This window comes from Nerophis ophidion, linkage group LG07 (genome assembly GCF_033978795.1).
Source record: "Nerophis ophidion isolate RoL-2023_Sa linkage group LG07, RoL_Noph_v1.0, whole genome shotgun sequence".
In the NCBI taxonomy this organism is placed as follows: domain Eukaryota; kingdom Metazoa; phylum Chordata; class Actinopteri; order Syngnathiformes; family Syngnathidae; genus Nerophis; species Nerophis ophidion.
The window spans coordinates 16,789,893-16,806,086 of NC_084617.1; the positions used below are offsets into that span (position 1 = coordinate 16,789,893).

At 38.4% G+C, this 16,194-nt stretch overlaps 1 protein-coding gene across 1 annotated transcript; it reads left to right on the top strand.

Annotated features, from left to right (window-relative positions):
- Positions 1–1,364: 1,364 nt before the first annotated feature.
- On the top strand, positions 1,365–15,850 carry cdk21 (cyclin-dependent kinase 21). The gene is made up of 8 exons (XM_061904996.1): positions 1,365–1,482; positions 1,668–1,914; positions 7,007–7,139; positions 12,849–13,016; positions 13,095–13,204; positions 13,273–13,323; positions 15,116–15,248; positions 15,321–15,850. The coding sequence occupies exons 2-8, from the start codon at positions 1,685–1,687 to the stop codon at positions 15,396–15,398; spliced, it is 903 nt and encodes a 300-aa protein (XP_061760980.1). The 5' UTR covers positions 1,365–1,482; positions 1,668–1,684; the 3' UTR covers positions 15,399–15,850.
- The last annotated feature ends 344 nt before the right edge of the window (positions 15,851–16,194 follow it).

A 16,194-nucleotide genomic window follows, 5' to 3' on the forward strand; every position in this document is an offset into this window, starting at 1 on the left:
GGAATATATGGGAATTAATGAGGAATTACAATAATGATATATTATTCGTCACTTGTCTATATTCTGCTGCATCTTTGTGGCATTTCTGACGTTGCTTTTTGCACAGTATTTGCAAACGTACACAACCTTTCCGCCTACCAATGTAGGCGGAAAGGCCTACCAAATTCTGGTGACTAAGCTGCCAGTTTCCATAAAAGTGTTTTTCCATTTACATTTACATGTTTTGTAAAAAACAACAACATTTACAGTAAAATTCTGGTACCTGAGTTGTCAGTTCTACTGTGAAATCTACGGATTGTTTTGATGTAAAAAATGTTAAATGCATGGTTTACCATTGTGTGTGTGTTATATTACTGGAAATAATGAAATTGTTAAAAATGTATCTTTCCTTGACATTGGTCCTTTCTGGATTTATTATAATCCAAATGATCATTTTTAATGATTATAATCTTACCCTGAAGATCCCTCTGGAACTCCAACAGTATTATTCTCATAGTTAAAATTGTTTGTTCAAAAACATATTGCATTAATGAATTCATGACGTCAGCTGAGCTTCCTGGTTGACTACTGCAGTTGTTCTCAAATGGGGGTACGCGTTCCCCTGGGGGTACTTGAAGGTATGCCAAGGGTATGTGAGATTTTTTTCAAATATTCTAAAAATAGCAACAATTTAAAAATCCTTTATAAATATATCTATTGAATAATACTTCAACAAAATATGTATAAGTTAATAACCTGTGAAAAAAATACAACAATGCTATATTCAGTGTTGACATCTAGATTTTTGGTGGACATGTTCCATATATATTGATGTTAAAGATTTTTTGTGAATAAATGTTTGGAATTAAGTTCATGAATCCAGATGGATCTCTATTACAATCCCCAAAGGGGGCACTTTAAGTTGATGATTTTTTTATTTAAAATTGAATCACTTGTTTATTTTTCAACAAGTTTTCAGCTATTTTTATATCTAGTTCAAGAAAGACCACTACAAATTAGCAATATTTCGCACTGTTATACAATTTAATAAATCAGAAACTGATGACATTGTGCTGTATTTTACTTCATCTCTTTTTTTCAACCAAAAATGCTTTGCCCTGTTTAGGGGGTACTTGAATTTAAAAAATGTTCACAGGGGGTACATCACTGAAAAAAGGTTGAGAACCACAGCACTACTGTACCCATCCATTATTGCACATTATACCTAATAAAGTATAAAACATGCTGACAATATGATTAGGTGTTGTCATTGGTTTGTAAAACTGTTCCTTACACCGACATCACTCTTCAAAAAGCACAAAGTAAATTATTTTGCTCTTTCAAACTGAAGTGTCAACTTTCCGTGTTTCATTTAAACGCAGCGTGATGCGTTCAACGACAGCTGCTCGGTAATGTTCTCCGATTTGTCCGTCATTAGCATTTTAAACGTTTGTCTGCCGCTTTTTCTGGAAGTCAGCGACATGGAGGCAAGATTGTGATCAGGTAAAGTAATAACATGTTGTCATGAGGTGTATTTGGCGTAATAACTTTAATGATGGCCTCATAGCTAAATGGTAACTACTTTGCAATTAGCAAGCGCGCCATCGTGTTTTCCTCTCCTGACAGTCGATTAAAAGTTACCACCGTAATAAAAGGAAGTTTCTGGTTAAATTGTCCATATATTACAGTTTTTTAGGGGGCGACCATGGATGTAGGAGCGTGTGGTTTGCGGTATGAGCTGCTGGCGGAGCTGGGCGAAGGCGCCTACGGCAAGGTGTACAAGGCCAGGGAGGTGGGCGAGGAAGGGCGCCTCCTGGCGGTGAAGAAGTTGAACATCCGCGCAGACACCTGCGACAGCGGCATCCCTCCCTTCATGCTCCGAGAGGTGGCGCTGCTGCGCAAGATGAAGTACTTCAACCACCCCAACGTGGTCGAGTAAGAGCCTAACATTCAATAAGAGTTTTTGTTTGACTTCTTTCATTATTGGCTGAAGCTTTGAGAATTTTTAAATTACAAATCATTTATTACACTAATTATAATTCCTGGCTTCTGTCTATTTTCTACAAACCCCGTTTCCACATGAGTTGGGAAATTGTGTTAAATGTAAATATAAACGGAATACAATGATTTGCTAATCATTTTCAACCCATATTCAGTTGAATATTCTAAAAAGAAAACATTTGATGTTCAAACTGATAAACATTTTTTTTTTTTAAATATTCATTAACTTTAGAATTTGATGCTAGCAACACGTGACAAAGAAGTGGGGAAAGGTGGCAATAAATACTGATAAAGTTGAGGAATGCTCATCAAACACTTATTTGGAACATCCCACAGGTGTGCAGGCTAATTGGGAACAGGTGGATGCCATGATTGGGTATAAAAGCAGCTTCCATGAAATGTTAAGTAATTCACAAACAAGGATGGGACGAGGGTCACCCCAATTGTCGAACAGTTTTAGAACATTTCTCAACAAGCTATTGCAAGGAATTTCGGGATTTTACTATCTACAGTCCGTAAAATCATCAAAAGGTTCAGGGAATCTGAAACACCCAGGACTGTAGAAATTCTGAAGCTCTACATAAAACAAGAATGGGAAAGAATTCCACTTTCAAAGTTTCAACAATTAGTTTCCTCAGTTACCAAACGTTTATTGAGTGTTGTTAAAAGAAAAGGTGATGTAACACAGTGGTGAACATGCCCTTTCCCAACTACTTTGGCACGTGTTGCAGCCAGGAAATTCTAAGTTAATTATTATTTGCAAAAAAACCAATTAGTTTATGAGTTTGAACATCAAACATTTTGTATTTGTAGTGCATTCATTTAAATATGGGTTGAAAAGGATTTGCAAATCATTGTATTCCGTTTATATTTACATCTAACACAATTTCCCAACTCATGAAAACGGGGTTTGTACATGGCATGACCTAATGAGGGCCTCGACTGAGCTGTATGGTGAGTTCCATTTGTACTGGGAAGTCGGAATTTCTGAGTTCCTAGTTGGAATTTTGACTGGAACGTAAGGCTGGGCAATATGGCCTTTTTAAAATATCTTGATATTTTTAGGCCATATCGCGATACACGATATATATCTCGATATTTTGCCTTGGCCTTGAATTAAAACTTGATGCATATAATCACAGCAGTATGATGATTTTGTGTCTACACTAAAACATTATTGTTCATACTGCATTAATATATGCTCATTTTAAACTTTCATGCAGAGAAGGAAACCACAACCAAGTCAATTGACCAAAACTGTATTTATTAAACAGTTATTAAGCAGTGGCACCGACGTTCATGTCATTTCCAAAACAGAAAGTGCAAGATTGTCAGAGACATTTTAAGTGTCAAATAAAAATGAGCTGCATAATAGGAGATCAAATACTATTTGTCCTGCGCTATGTGATAGGTTACTACGGACGTTATTAAATTCTGTTGTTGACAATTTTTTTCATACGGTGTTGATCTGGAAATGTTTGCCTCAGCATTTTGATGGTGTGTGGGTGTGGCACCGAATGGAGATGTTGACTCGCAGAGTAAGCACTCTTCATTCTCTAGCGGTTGACTTTTCAAATGATGCTACATATTAGCAGTAATGCTATTTTTGGTAGCAACGCTTTTGCCGCATGCCTGACAAGTTACGGTTGTCTGTTTGACATATTCCCACTTGAAGCCAAACCACCGCCGGACGATGGACCCCCTGCTGTTTTTCTTGGGAATTACTTCTTCCTTCATTTGCACCTACTTTCTCTCGTATCATCATATATCATCACGTATGTGACGTATGATGTGACAGCATGTGACGTGTGTAAGAAAGTGCGCTTGTCTGTGAGAAGGAGACACAAGAAAGAGTGAGAAAAGCCTGTAGTGTAATGCCCGCAGCTAAAAGCAACTGCGTGAGAACGTATACTCGAATATCACGATATAGGAATTTTCTATATCGCACAGAGACAAACACACGATATATCGTGTATATCGATATATCACCCAGCCCTACTGGAACACCCCCAGGGGTCAAGTTTCTGACTCAGAAAGTCGGAGCATTCTCGCCACCCCTGAGTTGGTTTGAAAGATTGCTGCTCTGGATGTAAACAATGATATCCTTTATCTGTACTTCTGATTAGTTTTTGTCGCAGTTTTCATCTCAATGGGATTTTTCCTGGTTAAATAAAGGTTACTTAAAAAAAATCTGCCGTAGACAATGTATTGTAGTGTTGTCCTGATACCATACGTGCCAACCCTCACAATTTTCCTGAGAGACTCCTGAATTTCAGTGACCCTCCCAAAAATCTCCCGGGGCAAACATTCTCGCGAATTTCTCCGAATATCCACCCGGACAACAATATTTGGGGCGTGCCTTAAAGGCACTGCCTTCAGCGTCCTCCACAACCTGTCGTCACGTCCGCTTTTCTTCCGTACAAACAGTGTGCTGGCACAGTCACATGTTATATGCGGCTTCTAAACACACGTAAGTGAATGCAAGGCATACTTGATCAACAGCCATACCGGTCACACTGAGGGTGGCCGTATAAACAACTTTAACACTGTTACAAACATGCGCCACACTGTGAACCCACACCAAACAAGAATAGAGAACATCCGCACCGTAACAAAACATAAACACAACAGAACAAATACCCAGAACCCCTTGCAACACTAACTCTTCCGGGCCGCTAACACCTAACTCCGCCTCCCATCTCCCGAATTCGGAGATCTCAGGGTTCGCAAGTATGCATGATATCAATATTTTCGTACCAATACCAAAATTATTCCAATACTTTTCGGTACTTTTCCGCAAAAAATTGCATTATTGGCTTCATTTTAACAAAACAATCTTACGGTACATTAAACATGTTTATTATTACAAATTTTGTCCTCAAATAAAATAGTAAACATACAAGACAACTTGTCTTTTACTAGTAAGTAAGCAAACAAAGGCTCCTAATTTAACTGCTGATATATGCAGTAACATATTGTGTCATTTTCCATTCTATTATTTTGTCAAAAATTATTAAGGACAAGTGGTAAAAAAATGAAGTATTGATCTACTTGTTCATTTCCTGTTAATATCTGCTTACTTTCTCTTTTAACATGTTCTATCTACACTTCTGTTAAACTTTTTATTTGATACTTTACATTAGTTTTGGATGATACCACAAATTTTGGTATCAATCCAATACTAAGTCGTTACAGGATCTTACATCGGTCATATTCAAAGTCCTCATGTGTCCAAGGACATGTTTCCTGAGTTTATAAATATTATATAAAAATAAACGAAAGACGATGGTGTGATCCCAAAAAATATTGACGTAATCATAGTAATAACGACTAGATACGCTACTGTACTTCAATCAATCAATCAATCAATGTTTATTTATATAGCCCCAAATCACAAATGTCTCAAAGGACTGCACAAATCATTACGACTACAACATCCTCGGAAGAACCCACAAAAGGGCAAGGAAAACTCACACCCAGTGGGCAGGGAGAATTCACATCCAGTAGGACGCCAGTGACAATGCTGACTATGAGAAACCTTGGAGAGGACCTCAGATGTGGGCAACCCCCCCCCCTCTAGGGGACCGAAAGCAATGGATGTCGAGCGGGTCTAACATGATACTGTGAAAGTTCAATCCATAGTGGCTCCAACACAGCCGCGAGAGTTCAGTTCAAGCGGATCCAAGACAGCAGCGAGAGTCCCGTCCACAGGAAACTATCTCAAGCGGAGGCGGATCAGCAGCGTAGAGATGTCCCCAACCGATACAGGCGAGCGGTCCATCCTGGGTCCCGACGAGCGGTCCATCCTGGGTCTCGACTCTGGACAGCCAGTACTTCATCCATGGTCATCGGACCGGACCCCGTCCACAAGGGAGGGGGGGACATAGGAGAAAGAAAAGAAGCGGCAGATCAACTGGTCTAAAAAGGGGGTCTATTTAAAGGCTAGAGTATACAGATGAGTTTTAAGGTGAGACTTAAATACTTGTAATGATACTTGGTATCATTACAGTGGATGTTACGTGTAGATCCACCAATGGCGTTTGTTTGGATGTTCTGTACTTTTCAGAGGTGGTGTAGTACCGAATATGGGTCATTACTATCGCAGTTCTATATACTGTATACCGTACAACACTAATGTATTGTTGTATACTTATATATGGTAACGTGTGAACTACATTAATTCCATGTGGTATATACGTTCTACATTGCTACCAATAGTATCTCTGTCCTCTTCACCCACCATGTTTAAAGGTCGCAGAAAGAGTGCATATTTTCACAAAATATATTATATTTAGAACGCAAACGTAAAAATAGCTTTTGTAAATGTGGCCATATTGATTTCCCACATCGTACCTTGAACGCTCACAACTAGTTTGTGACGTCATTCCCAGCTCCAACTTCCCACTTCCAATGTAAGCATACTGGGAGACTCCCGAATTTCAGTGCCCCTCCCGAAAATCTCCCGGGGCAACAATTCTCCCGATTTCCACCCGGACAACAATATTGGCGCTGTGCCTTAAAGGCTCTGCCTTTGGCGTCCTCTACAACCTGTCATCACGTCCGCTTTTCCTCCATACAAACAGCATGCCAGCCCAGTCACATAATATATGCAGCCTGTTAACACACATAAGTGAATGCAATGCATAGTTGGTCAACAGCCATACAGGTCACACAGAGGGTGGCCGTTTCAACAACTTTAACACTGTTTCAAATATGTTTGGTGTGAACCCACACCAAACAAGAATGCCAAACACATTTTTGGAGAACATCCGCGCCGTAACACAAGATAAACACAACAGAACAAATACCCAGTACCCCTTGCAGCATTAACTCTTCCGGGACGCTACAATATACACCCCCGCTACCCCCCCACACACACCTCAAACCCCTGTCCTAACTTTTTTGTTGTTTTTAGCAATTGTGTGTGGTGCGGGGACGCCTGTTCTAACGCATACGTTCAAAATATCAATTGTATTTATAATTTATGTCTCTTTTTGTCTTTTTCTTCCTGTCATTGACTACACAGACTGTTGGACGCGTCAGCCATCATGGAAGGCAGACACCTGGACCTCACTGTGGTGTTCGAGTATATTGACCAAGATCTGGCTGCATACCTGTCCAAAACCTCTGCTTCTGGACTTCCCAGGAACAACATTAAGGTTTGAAAAAACGGTTCAATTCCCGGCACCTGGGAATCGATACTGGTACTCAATAATAACAATTTTTGATACTTTTGTGTCAATGAATAATGTTTTTGATAATAAAATATTTTTTCATTGCAACATTTTAATGATTATGATAGCTGCTGTGCAGTTGTTATATCTTGTGAAATTATCATAATTCTGAGTATGGAGGTATGAAAATAAGTTGTAATTACAGTTGCAAATCCAAGACGTTAGATGGCAGTAGTGTATAGTTTTTGGTTTGATGTTTTGTTGCGCCTCAGAAAGTGTTAATAAATTATTGTCATCGCAATATAAAATCGCTAATGCTAATCAGTAGCAAAGCAGATTTATCTTAGCATCAAGCTAGTAAATTTGGGGAAAAATGGAGCCTTACTTTACTTACAATGGAGCTTTGTTTGAGTCAATATTTTCTTGGTATTGAACATTGCAACGTTAATGTTACGTCTGTGTGGCATAGTAATGTCAAAATTGTCCTCTCGTGGATGCGTCGAACGATGAACACAGCAAAGGTAAGACTTACTGATTTAATTAAATAACAAAAAGAGCTATATAACAAAAATACCGGAGCTAGTAGAAACAACAAACAAAGGACGCTAGCATGAAAGCTAGGTATACAAAAGGACAAACTAAAACAGGCACGAAGGCACACAAAAAACGCAAAACAATTCTTCAGCATGAGAGCTGGAATAATAAGCGTGAAAAGCTAGCGAGAATATACGTACGAAAATTGAGCAGGCGTAACTTGTTGCATGAAAGCAAATTTGGGTCCCAGACTTAACAGCAAAAAAGTCAGGCTTATATAGGGAAGATGATTATCCGTAACAGGTGTGCGGGGCCGTGAGTAGCAGGTGAAATCAATGAACAACCATAGTGACTGACTAAAAGAAAATAAGAGGATCAGATGGAGAGTGAAACAAAAATGGAACAATAATATGTAGCGATCCGAAAAGCAGATCTCAACACTAAAGGTACTTTTACTAAGTCTGCTCTCAGTGCTGCTGGAGTGATCGCCAAGTGCCGAAGTGTAAAGAGCCGACTGAGTCCGCAATCGGGCGTGACGTCTCCGTAACATGGCACCGTTGGATTTTACGTGAATCGGCACCCGGTAGGATCGGCGAGATTTGGTCAGTCCCAAAAAAGTACTGGATTCAGTGTCGATCTCAAATTTTTGATAAACCAGAGGTCCTGTACAGTAGATTTCTGCTAATCTACTGTACACTATTTGTTTATTTTGTTAATTTTATGACAATGAGAATATATATATTTTTTTCTATCAGATGTTGACATCATATATCGGTTTGATGAGCAAAAAAACACGTATTAGCGTGCATGTAAAATGTCCAATGCAAGCAGTCCTGCAGAGTGTTTACTTGTGATAAGCTGGACAGCCAGTTAAGAGGTGCCTCAAAAAAGCCCAAAACATCATAAGAGACTCATCTCACCCTGGATATAAACTTTTTGAACTGCTGCACTCGGGCAGGAGATACAGGACAATAAAATGCCGGACAAACAGATTTAAGAACACTTTTTACCCGAGAGCAATAGTGTCACTGAACACAAGACCAGAATAACTGTGCACGTGAACTGTGTGCTTGGTATTTTTATGTATTTTATGTATTTTTATCTATTTATCTTTGTTCTTATGTTTTTGATTGTTATTATGAATTTGCACTAAATTAGTTTTGCTTACAATTTTGTTGTACAATGACAGTAAAGATATCTTCTATTCTTTTCTATTCTATTCTGGACAGCCAGTTAACACAAAGTTGGTAATTTCTCCTAGTTTAGTCAAGTCATTCACAAAAGGTTTTGTTGATTGAAACTTTTATTAGTAGATTGCACAGTACAGTACATATTTCGTAAAATTGACCACTAAATGGTAAAAAACGAATACGTTTTTCAACTTGTTTAAGTCGGGGTCCACTTTAATCAATTCAATGTAAATAGGTAGGTAAATATATTAACTAGGCTGTTGGCCACTAGGAGTTCACAACTGCACAACAGCTAAACTCATAATAGCACACAAGCTAGAAATACTTATTAATTAACAATATTTAGTGTAAAACAGCACATTTGTCAATATAAATAAGTATCAAATATTTATACTTACATAAAACACATTCAAAATCTCCAAGGCAGAAGCGTATTAGTGTAAGTATGTATTAGTAATTTCACTCGATCTAAACTTTTGTAATTTTCCATGCTGCAAAATGATAAAAGTATGTATGATTCCGGCTCATATTGTATCGGATCAATACTCAAACCTCCAATATTGGTGTCATATCGGAAGTGAAAAAGTTGTAGGTATGGGTACCAAATTCGACATTTTTATAGGCACTGACCGAATTCCATCGGTACTACCAAGTATTGATTAACATAAAATCCAACGGCGCCATATTTCAATACATTTGTTGCACGTGACGTCACGTTTGGTTTAAGACTTGTCCTGTCCGGTTGCAGATTAACCACCGGCTCACGTAAACAATCACTCTAGCAGCACTGAGAACGGACTCAGCCAAACTCCCTCAAAGTAATGTTGCAATTTTCAACATGGTAAAAATAGCTCAAACCTAAAGTAAGGCCCCACTCTTCCAAAATGTGCTGGCTTGATGCTAATGGATTTGCCATAGACAGGCTAGTATTACCATAAGCAACTTTACATGGCGATTTCAACACTGTCAGAACGTGGATTATTTTGCAGCTTGCTGCTTGGATTGTTTTCCCGGAATGCAAACAAACTGGACCGTACATGGCTTGAAAGTAAATAAATGATTTAATTTGAACTCAAAAGCTACAAAAGGGTATAAACAAAAGGCACTGACAGCGGAGGCACAAAACTTGGCGCAGGGAACAAAAAACGTCAACACATAAACTGAACTATGGTCATAAACAAAAACACTTACGGTGACGTGAGCAGAGCAGCATGAACTATGAACAAGCATTAAAAGTCAGTAACCATGGCATGAAATGAGCAATGTCGCCAGGCCGGCTACCTGGCAGCTACAGGCTTAAAAGGTCTCATTATGAGTGACAGGTGCGTGAGTCCAAATGAGTCAGGTGAAACCAATGAGTTGTCATGGTGACCAAACAAGGGAGCGTAAAACAGGTACTAATGGAGTTTTAAACAAACAGAACATAACTAAACAAAATCCAGACCACAGAACATGACAAACACCTACAAATTTGGTAATGAAATTTACAATTAAGATTATTTTTACAATCACACAGTTGGTGTGTAATAAGTACAATAATTACAGTATAAACAATTTGTAGGTCACAACATAACACTCAGCTCACACTGGAAAAAATAACTTTGTAGTTAGACAACATACCATACTGAGCCTATACCAGAGGGGTTTAAATTGCGGCTTGCAGCCAATTTTTTTTACAGCTTGCTGCACATTCTAAAAATACTAATAAAAACACCTGATTTAACATAGAATAATAAAAAGAAAAATAATATATGACTTATTCCTAACATTTTTATGACTGGGACCATTCCGGGTCCTGGGAACAAAACTTTAGGGGAACCCTAAATGTAAAAAAAAAAATCTATATATTGCAATGGTTTTGAAAAGTAAAAATATCAAAATGGTTCCCACCTATTTTGATTTTTCAGTGTGCGGTCCTCAGTGGAAGAGGTTTGGACACCCATGGCCCAGAGTTGTGGATAAATAGAGTATGGCCAATTCGGTTTCAGACGATTTCCTAAATGATAGGTCAAAAGATTGTTGATCCAAAGCTAATGAAGATTTTTGGCAAAATATGGGTAATAAGTTTTTTCTTTGGTCATTCTGTGTATTTTGATACGTTTATTGGGCCGTCGGGATTGTGTTAAAGATCCCGCTGGTCACCAAACATTGCATGTATGTACACAATGCAGTGCATCAAATAGGGCCGCAATATTATATTTTGACAAAATAAAAGCATGTTTTATTGTAAATTAATGTGCTGGAGTATGTTTAAAACTTTATACAGACATATTATTTTGATTTATTTTGTCAGAAAAACTAACGTCAAAACGACAGCAATTTCATGCACAACCACACACGTCCTTGGTTGCAAACATGGCGCCTGTTGTTTAGTTGGCCATACTCTCGTTATACACCACTTTGAAATAGTCTATACCAGGGGTCACCAACGCGGTGCCCGCGGGCACCAGGTAGCCCTTAAGGACCAGATGTGTAGCCCGCTGGCCTGTTCTAAAAATAGCTCAAATAGCAGAAATTACCAGTGAGCTGCCTCTATTTTTTAAATTTTATTTATTTACTAGCAAGCTGGTCTTGCTTTGCTCAACATTTTTTATTCTACGAGCGACAAAACTCAAATAGAATTTGAAAATCCAAGAAAATATTCTAAAGACTTGGTCTTCACTTGTTTAAATAAATTCATTTATTTTTTTACTTTGCTTCTTATAACTTTCAGAAAGACAATTTTAGAGAAAAAATACAACCTTAAAAATTATTTTAAGATTTTTAAACACATATACCTTTTTACCGTTTTAAATTCCTTCCTCTTCTTTCCTGACAATTTAAGTCAATGTTCAAGTACATTTTTTTTTTTTTATTGTACATAAAAAATATAATACATTTTAATTTATTTCTTCATTTTAGCTTCTGTTTTTTTGAAGAAGAATATTTGTGAAATATTTCTTCAAACTTATTATGATTAGAATTAAAAAATATATTCTGGCAAATCTAATAAATCTGTAGAATCAAATTTAAATCTTATTTCAAAGTCATTTGAATTTATTTTAACATTTTTGTTCCGGAAAATGTAGAAGAAATAATGATTTGTCTTGTTAGAAATATAGCTTAGTCCAATTTGTTATATATGATAACAAAGTGCAGATTATATTTTAACCTATTTAAAACATGTCATCAAAATTCTAAAATGTATCTTAATCAGGAAAAATGACTAATGATGTTCCATAAATATTATTTTATTTTTTTCAAAAAGATTCGAATTAACTAGTTTTTCTATTCCATTTTTTCAGTTGAATTTAGAATTTTAAAGAGTTGAAATTGAAGATAAACTATGTTTTGAAATTTTATTTTCATTTTTTCTTGTTTTTCCTCTTTTAAACCGTTCAATTAAGTGTTTTTTTCATCAGTTATTCTCTACAAAAAACCTTCCGTAAAAGGAAAAAAGCTATACGACGGAATGACAGACAGAAATACCTATTCTTTTATATATATATATATAGATTTATTTATTAAAGGTAAATTGAGCAAATTGGCTATTTCTGGCAATTTATTTAAGTGTGTATCAAACTGGTAGCCCTTCGCATTAATCAGTACCCAAGAAGTAGCTCTTGGTTTCAAAAAGGTTGGTGACACCTGGTCTATACAGTACTGTTATCTATTGTCTTGGAAGTGCACCTGCATTTCAAATGAGATTTAAATGTAATCAAAAAACAAAATACAACATTTAGACAGCACAGTTACCATAATCAGCTCATTTTTAAATGTTACATTAAAATATACAGTGTTATTATTAAACAATGAGCAGTTATTATCACACACAAAATTAACAGAAATTGGCATCATTGAGTCCCGGTATCGATTGGCGGTTATCGGGAATTGGCTGCCGTATCGGTTCAAATGTGAACGTTACCAATTCCTAATCGGGACATCCTTAGTATTTCCCAAGATGCTATGCTGCTGTGTCTGCTGCATTTAGGATGTGATGCACCAGCTAATGCAGGGTTTGGACTTCCTGGTAACCCACATGGTTCTGCACCGTGATCTGAAGCCAGAGAACATCCTCATCAGCAGCCGTGGAGAGGTCAAGATCGCCGACTTCGGCCTGGCTCGCGTCTACAACTTCAACGTGGCCCTCACGCCAGGTGTACGTGCGCTCTCACCTTCTGCTGGCTATGCTCTGGAAGGTCCAACCAGCAAATTGACGACACTTTTGCCGCCGCAGGTTGTCTCCTTGTGGTATCGAGCTCCGGAGGTTCTGCTCAACTCGGTTTACATGTTCTCCGTGGACATGTGGAGCGCCGGCTGCATCTTTGCTGAGCTCTTCCTGCTGAGGTGAGACGATGTTGTTGGTTGCCATGGTGACATTAACCTCACGTTGAACATGCTTCTGCGTCCCACAGACCGCTCTTCAAAGGGTTCACTGAAATGCAGCAACTGAAAAAAATCTTTGAGTGAGTACTTTGTCCTTAAATATGAAATTGTATGTATTTGATTTATATCTGTGTTGACAACAGCATGGCATCACTCTTAACTTTGAGTTCAAACCCCGGCCGAGTCATACCAAAGACTATAAAAATGGGACCCATTATCTCCTTGCTTGGCACTCAGCATTAAGGGTTGGAATTGGGGGTTAAATCACTAAAAATGATTCCCGGGTGTGGCACCGCTGCTACCCACTGCTCCCCTCACCTCCCAGGGGGTGATCAAGGGTGATGGGTCAAATGCAGAGAATAATTTCGCCACATCTAGTATGTGTGTGACAATCATTGGTACTTTAACTTTAACTTTAACTTTAATGTATATATGACATTATGTTTTACTACTGTAAGTGAACAAAGTCCCCACTAGGTGGTGCTATTACACTCTAATTCTGCACTTATGGGCATTAGCTCTTCTAAGGCAGGGGTGTCCAAAATGGGGCCTTGGGGCCATTTGCAGCCCGCAGGTAATTTTTTAACGCTCCGCGGCACATTATATGATGACTACTAAAAGATAAAAACATAAACAATTGGAATAAAAAAGCAAACAGATTAAATGAAACAAAAAAAAGTTGCAATGTTAACTTTAATAACACAAAGCTGCTATGCAGGCTGTTTTTTTCTTTAGAACTGGCACTGATCAAGAAATAATAATGAATCAAAATCAATGTTGTTATGAAATATTGACCTATTTAGGTCTCTAATTACTTCACATCAAATATTCCATTTAGAATTTTTTTGTAGGGGAAAAATATTCCATCTTTTGTGTGTTTGCAATAAAAAACTAAGGTTTTCTTTGACAAAAAGGGCAGTAAGGAAACAATCAATCAAACCAACAAGAAACATGGAAAAAAAATATATATATATATTTATATTTAAAATATATACATAAAAAAAAAAATATATATATATATATATATATATATATATTCGTCAACTCTGCCATCCGGGAGGAACTCAAAGTAAAGCCGCTGCTCCTCCACATCGAGAGGAGCCAGATGAGGTGGTTCGGGCATCTGGTCAGGATGCCACCTAGGGCACGTCCAACCGGTAGGAGGCCACGGGGAAGACCCAGGACACGTTGGGAAGACTATGTCCCCCAGCTGGCCTGGGAACACCTTGGGATCCCCCGGGAAGAGCTAGACGAAGTGGCTGGGGAGAGGGAAGTCTGGGCTTCCCTGCTTAGGCTGCTGCCCCCGCGACCCGACCTCGGATAAGCGAAAGATGATGGATGGATGGATATTCGTCAACAGATAGATCTGAAGTTACTATTGAGATTTATGGCATGATAGTCCAAAAATTATAAAAAAAATAATTGTTCGATATATTTTGTAGTTGATCTAGAGATTTAAGCAGTAAAATAAAAAAAAACAAACAATGTATGATCTATTTTAATAGTTTTTAATCCCTGAGAATTTTAGTCTAACTTTATTTTTACTCATTCTTCTGCTATCGGGGGACGGCGTGGCGAAGTTGGTAGAGTGGCTGTGCCAGCAATCTGAGGGTTACTGGTTCAATCCCCACCTTCTACCATCCAAGTCACGTCCGTTGCGTCCTTGGGCAAGACACTTCACCCTTGCTCCTGATGGGTCCTGGAGAGCGCCTTGCATGGCATCTCCTGCCATCAGTGTGTGAATGTGTGTGAATGGGCGAATGTGGAAATACCGTCAAAGCGCTTTGGGCTCCTTAAAAAGGGGTAGAAAAGCGCAAGTACAACAAGTACAACCCATTTACCATTTACCATTTCATGTATTTGGTTCATTAGGGTGATTGGTTTGCCTGACGAGGAGGAGTGGCCCCAGGACAGTCCCGTGCCCTACTCGCCGGCCTGGGGGCCGAAAAGCCCGTCTCCCGAGCTACTGCCCTCGTTGAGCCCCGACGAGTGCGACCTCCTTTTCGTGAGTTCCTTCCCCTGCATGTCCGTCAAAAGCATCACAAATGAATTAAAGTCTGCGTTTGTCGACCCACAGAAATGTTTGACTTTCACGCCCAGCAAACGCATTTCAGCCGCCGAGGCCCTCACTCACTCTTTCTTTTCTAAGAACTGACACAGGTGACGCCTTCCACAGTCCGTCACACCCACACAATCAATGAATGTCTTGTTCAACCATCATGAAAGGTTCGAAAAATATATTATATGTTGTTATTCTCTCTTAAAAAAAACACTACCAGCACCTTATTGTGGACACTTTTATTTTAGATGTATTATTTCCATAACTAGCACTTGATTTTGTGATGATAATGGCGTCAACACTGCTAGTTTTTTTTATTTGCTTGTAAGAGTTGTCCAATATTTCGACATTAACATGTTATCTATTTTGTTATGGAGTGTTTAAAAACACCGTATTTGCACCTTAACACATATTCTACTTGCACAGTCTTTATTTTGTGAGGAAGGTGGCTGTACGGTGTCCTCACTGCCGGGAATGTTTGTGTGGATATTTTTCTACTGATGTTCCACTGTTGACCATGAGTCTTGCATTTAATAGCAAACTGTTTATGACGCGATTCATTAAAGCCGTTTCATGGCTTACATTTGCACTCAAAGCGTCTCTCCACACTTTTTCCATTGGGTGAGCTGGAGCTTACCACAGCCTACTTTGGGTTAAGACAACCCTTGCGGGCTTGGGGAGAACATGCAAACCACTATGTACCACAGTACAAACCAAAAATGCCCTTGGCGAGCGCACACAGTAAAAAAGGTTCTGAATCCAAACGGTGATCCAGATCAGACTCAAAATGTAATCACTCGTTCTTTAACCCATTTCTGACATTTCCTGAAAGTTTAAACAAAATGTACTCATTACTTTTTCAGCTATTTAAAGCTGAATGAAAGAAACAATC

What these genes read in the sequence shown, in the direction of transcription:
- cdk21 (XM_061904996.1), top strand. Translation starts at nt 1,685, where the DNA reads ATGGATGTAGGAGCGTGTGGTTTGCGGTATGAGCTGCTGGCGGAGCTG. An exon ending in AACCACCCCAACGTGGTCGA is followed by an intron (nt 1,915 to 7,006) that starts GTAAGAGCCTAA and finishes TTGACTACACAG; the next exon opens with ACTGTTGGACGCGTCAGCCA. An exon ending in ACGAGTGCGACCTCCTTTTC is followed by an intron (nt 15,249 to 15,320) that starts GTGAGTTCCTTC and finishes GTCGACCCACAG; the next exon opens with AAATGTTTGACTTTCACGCC.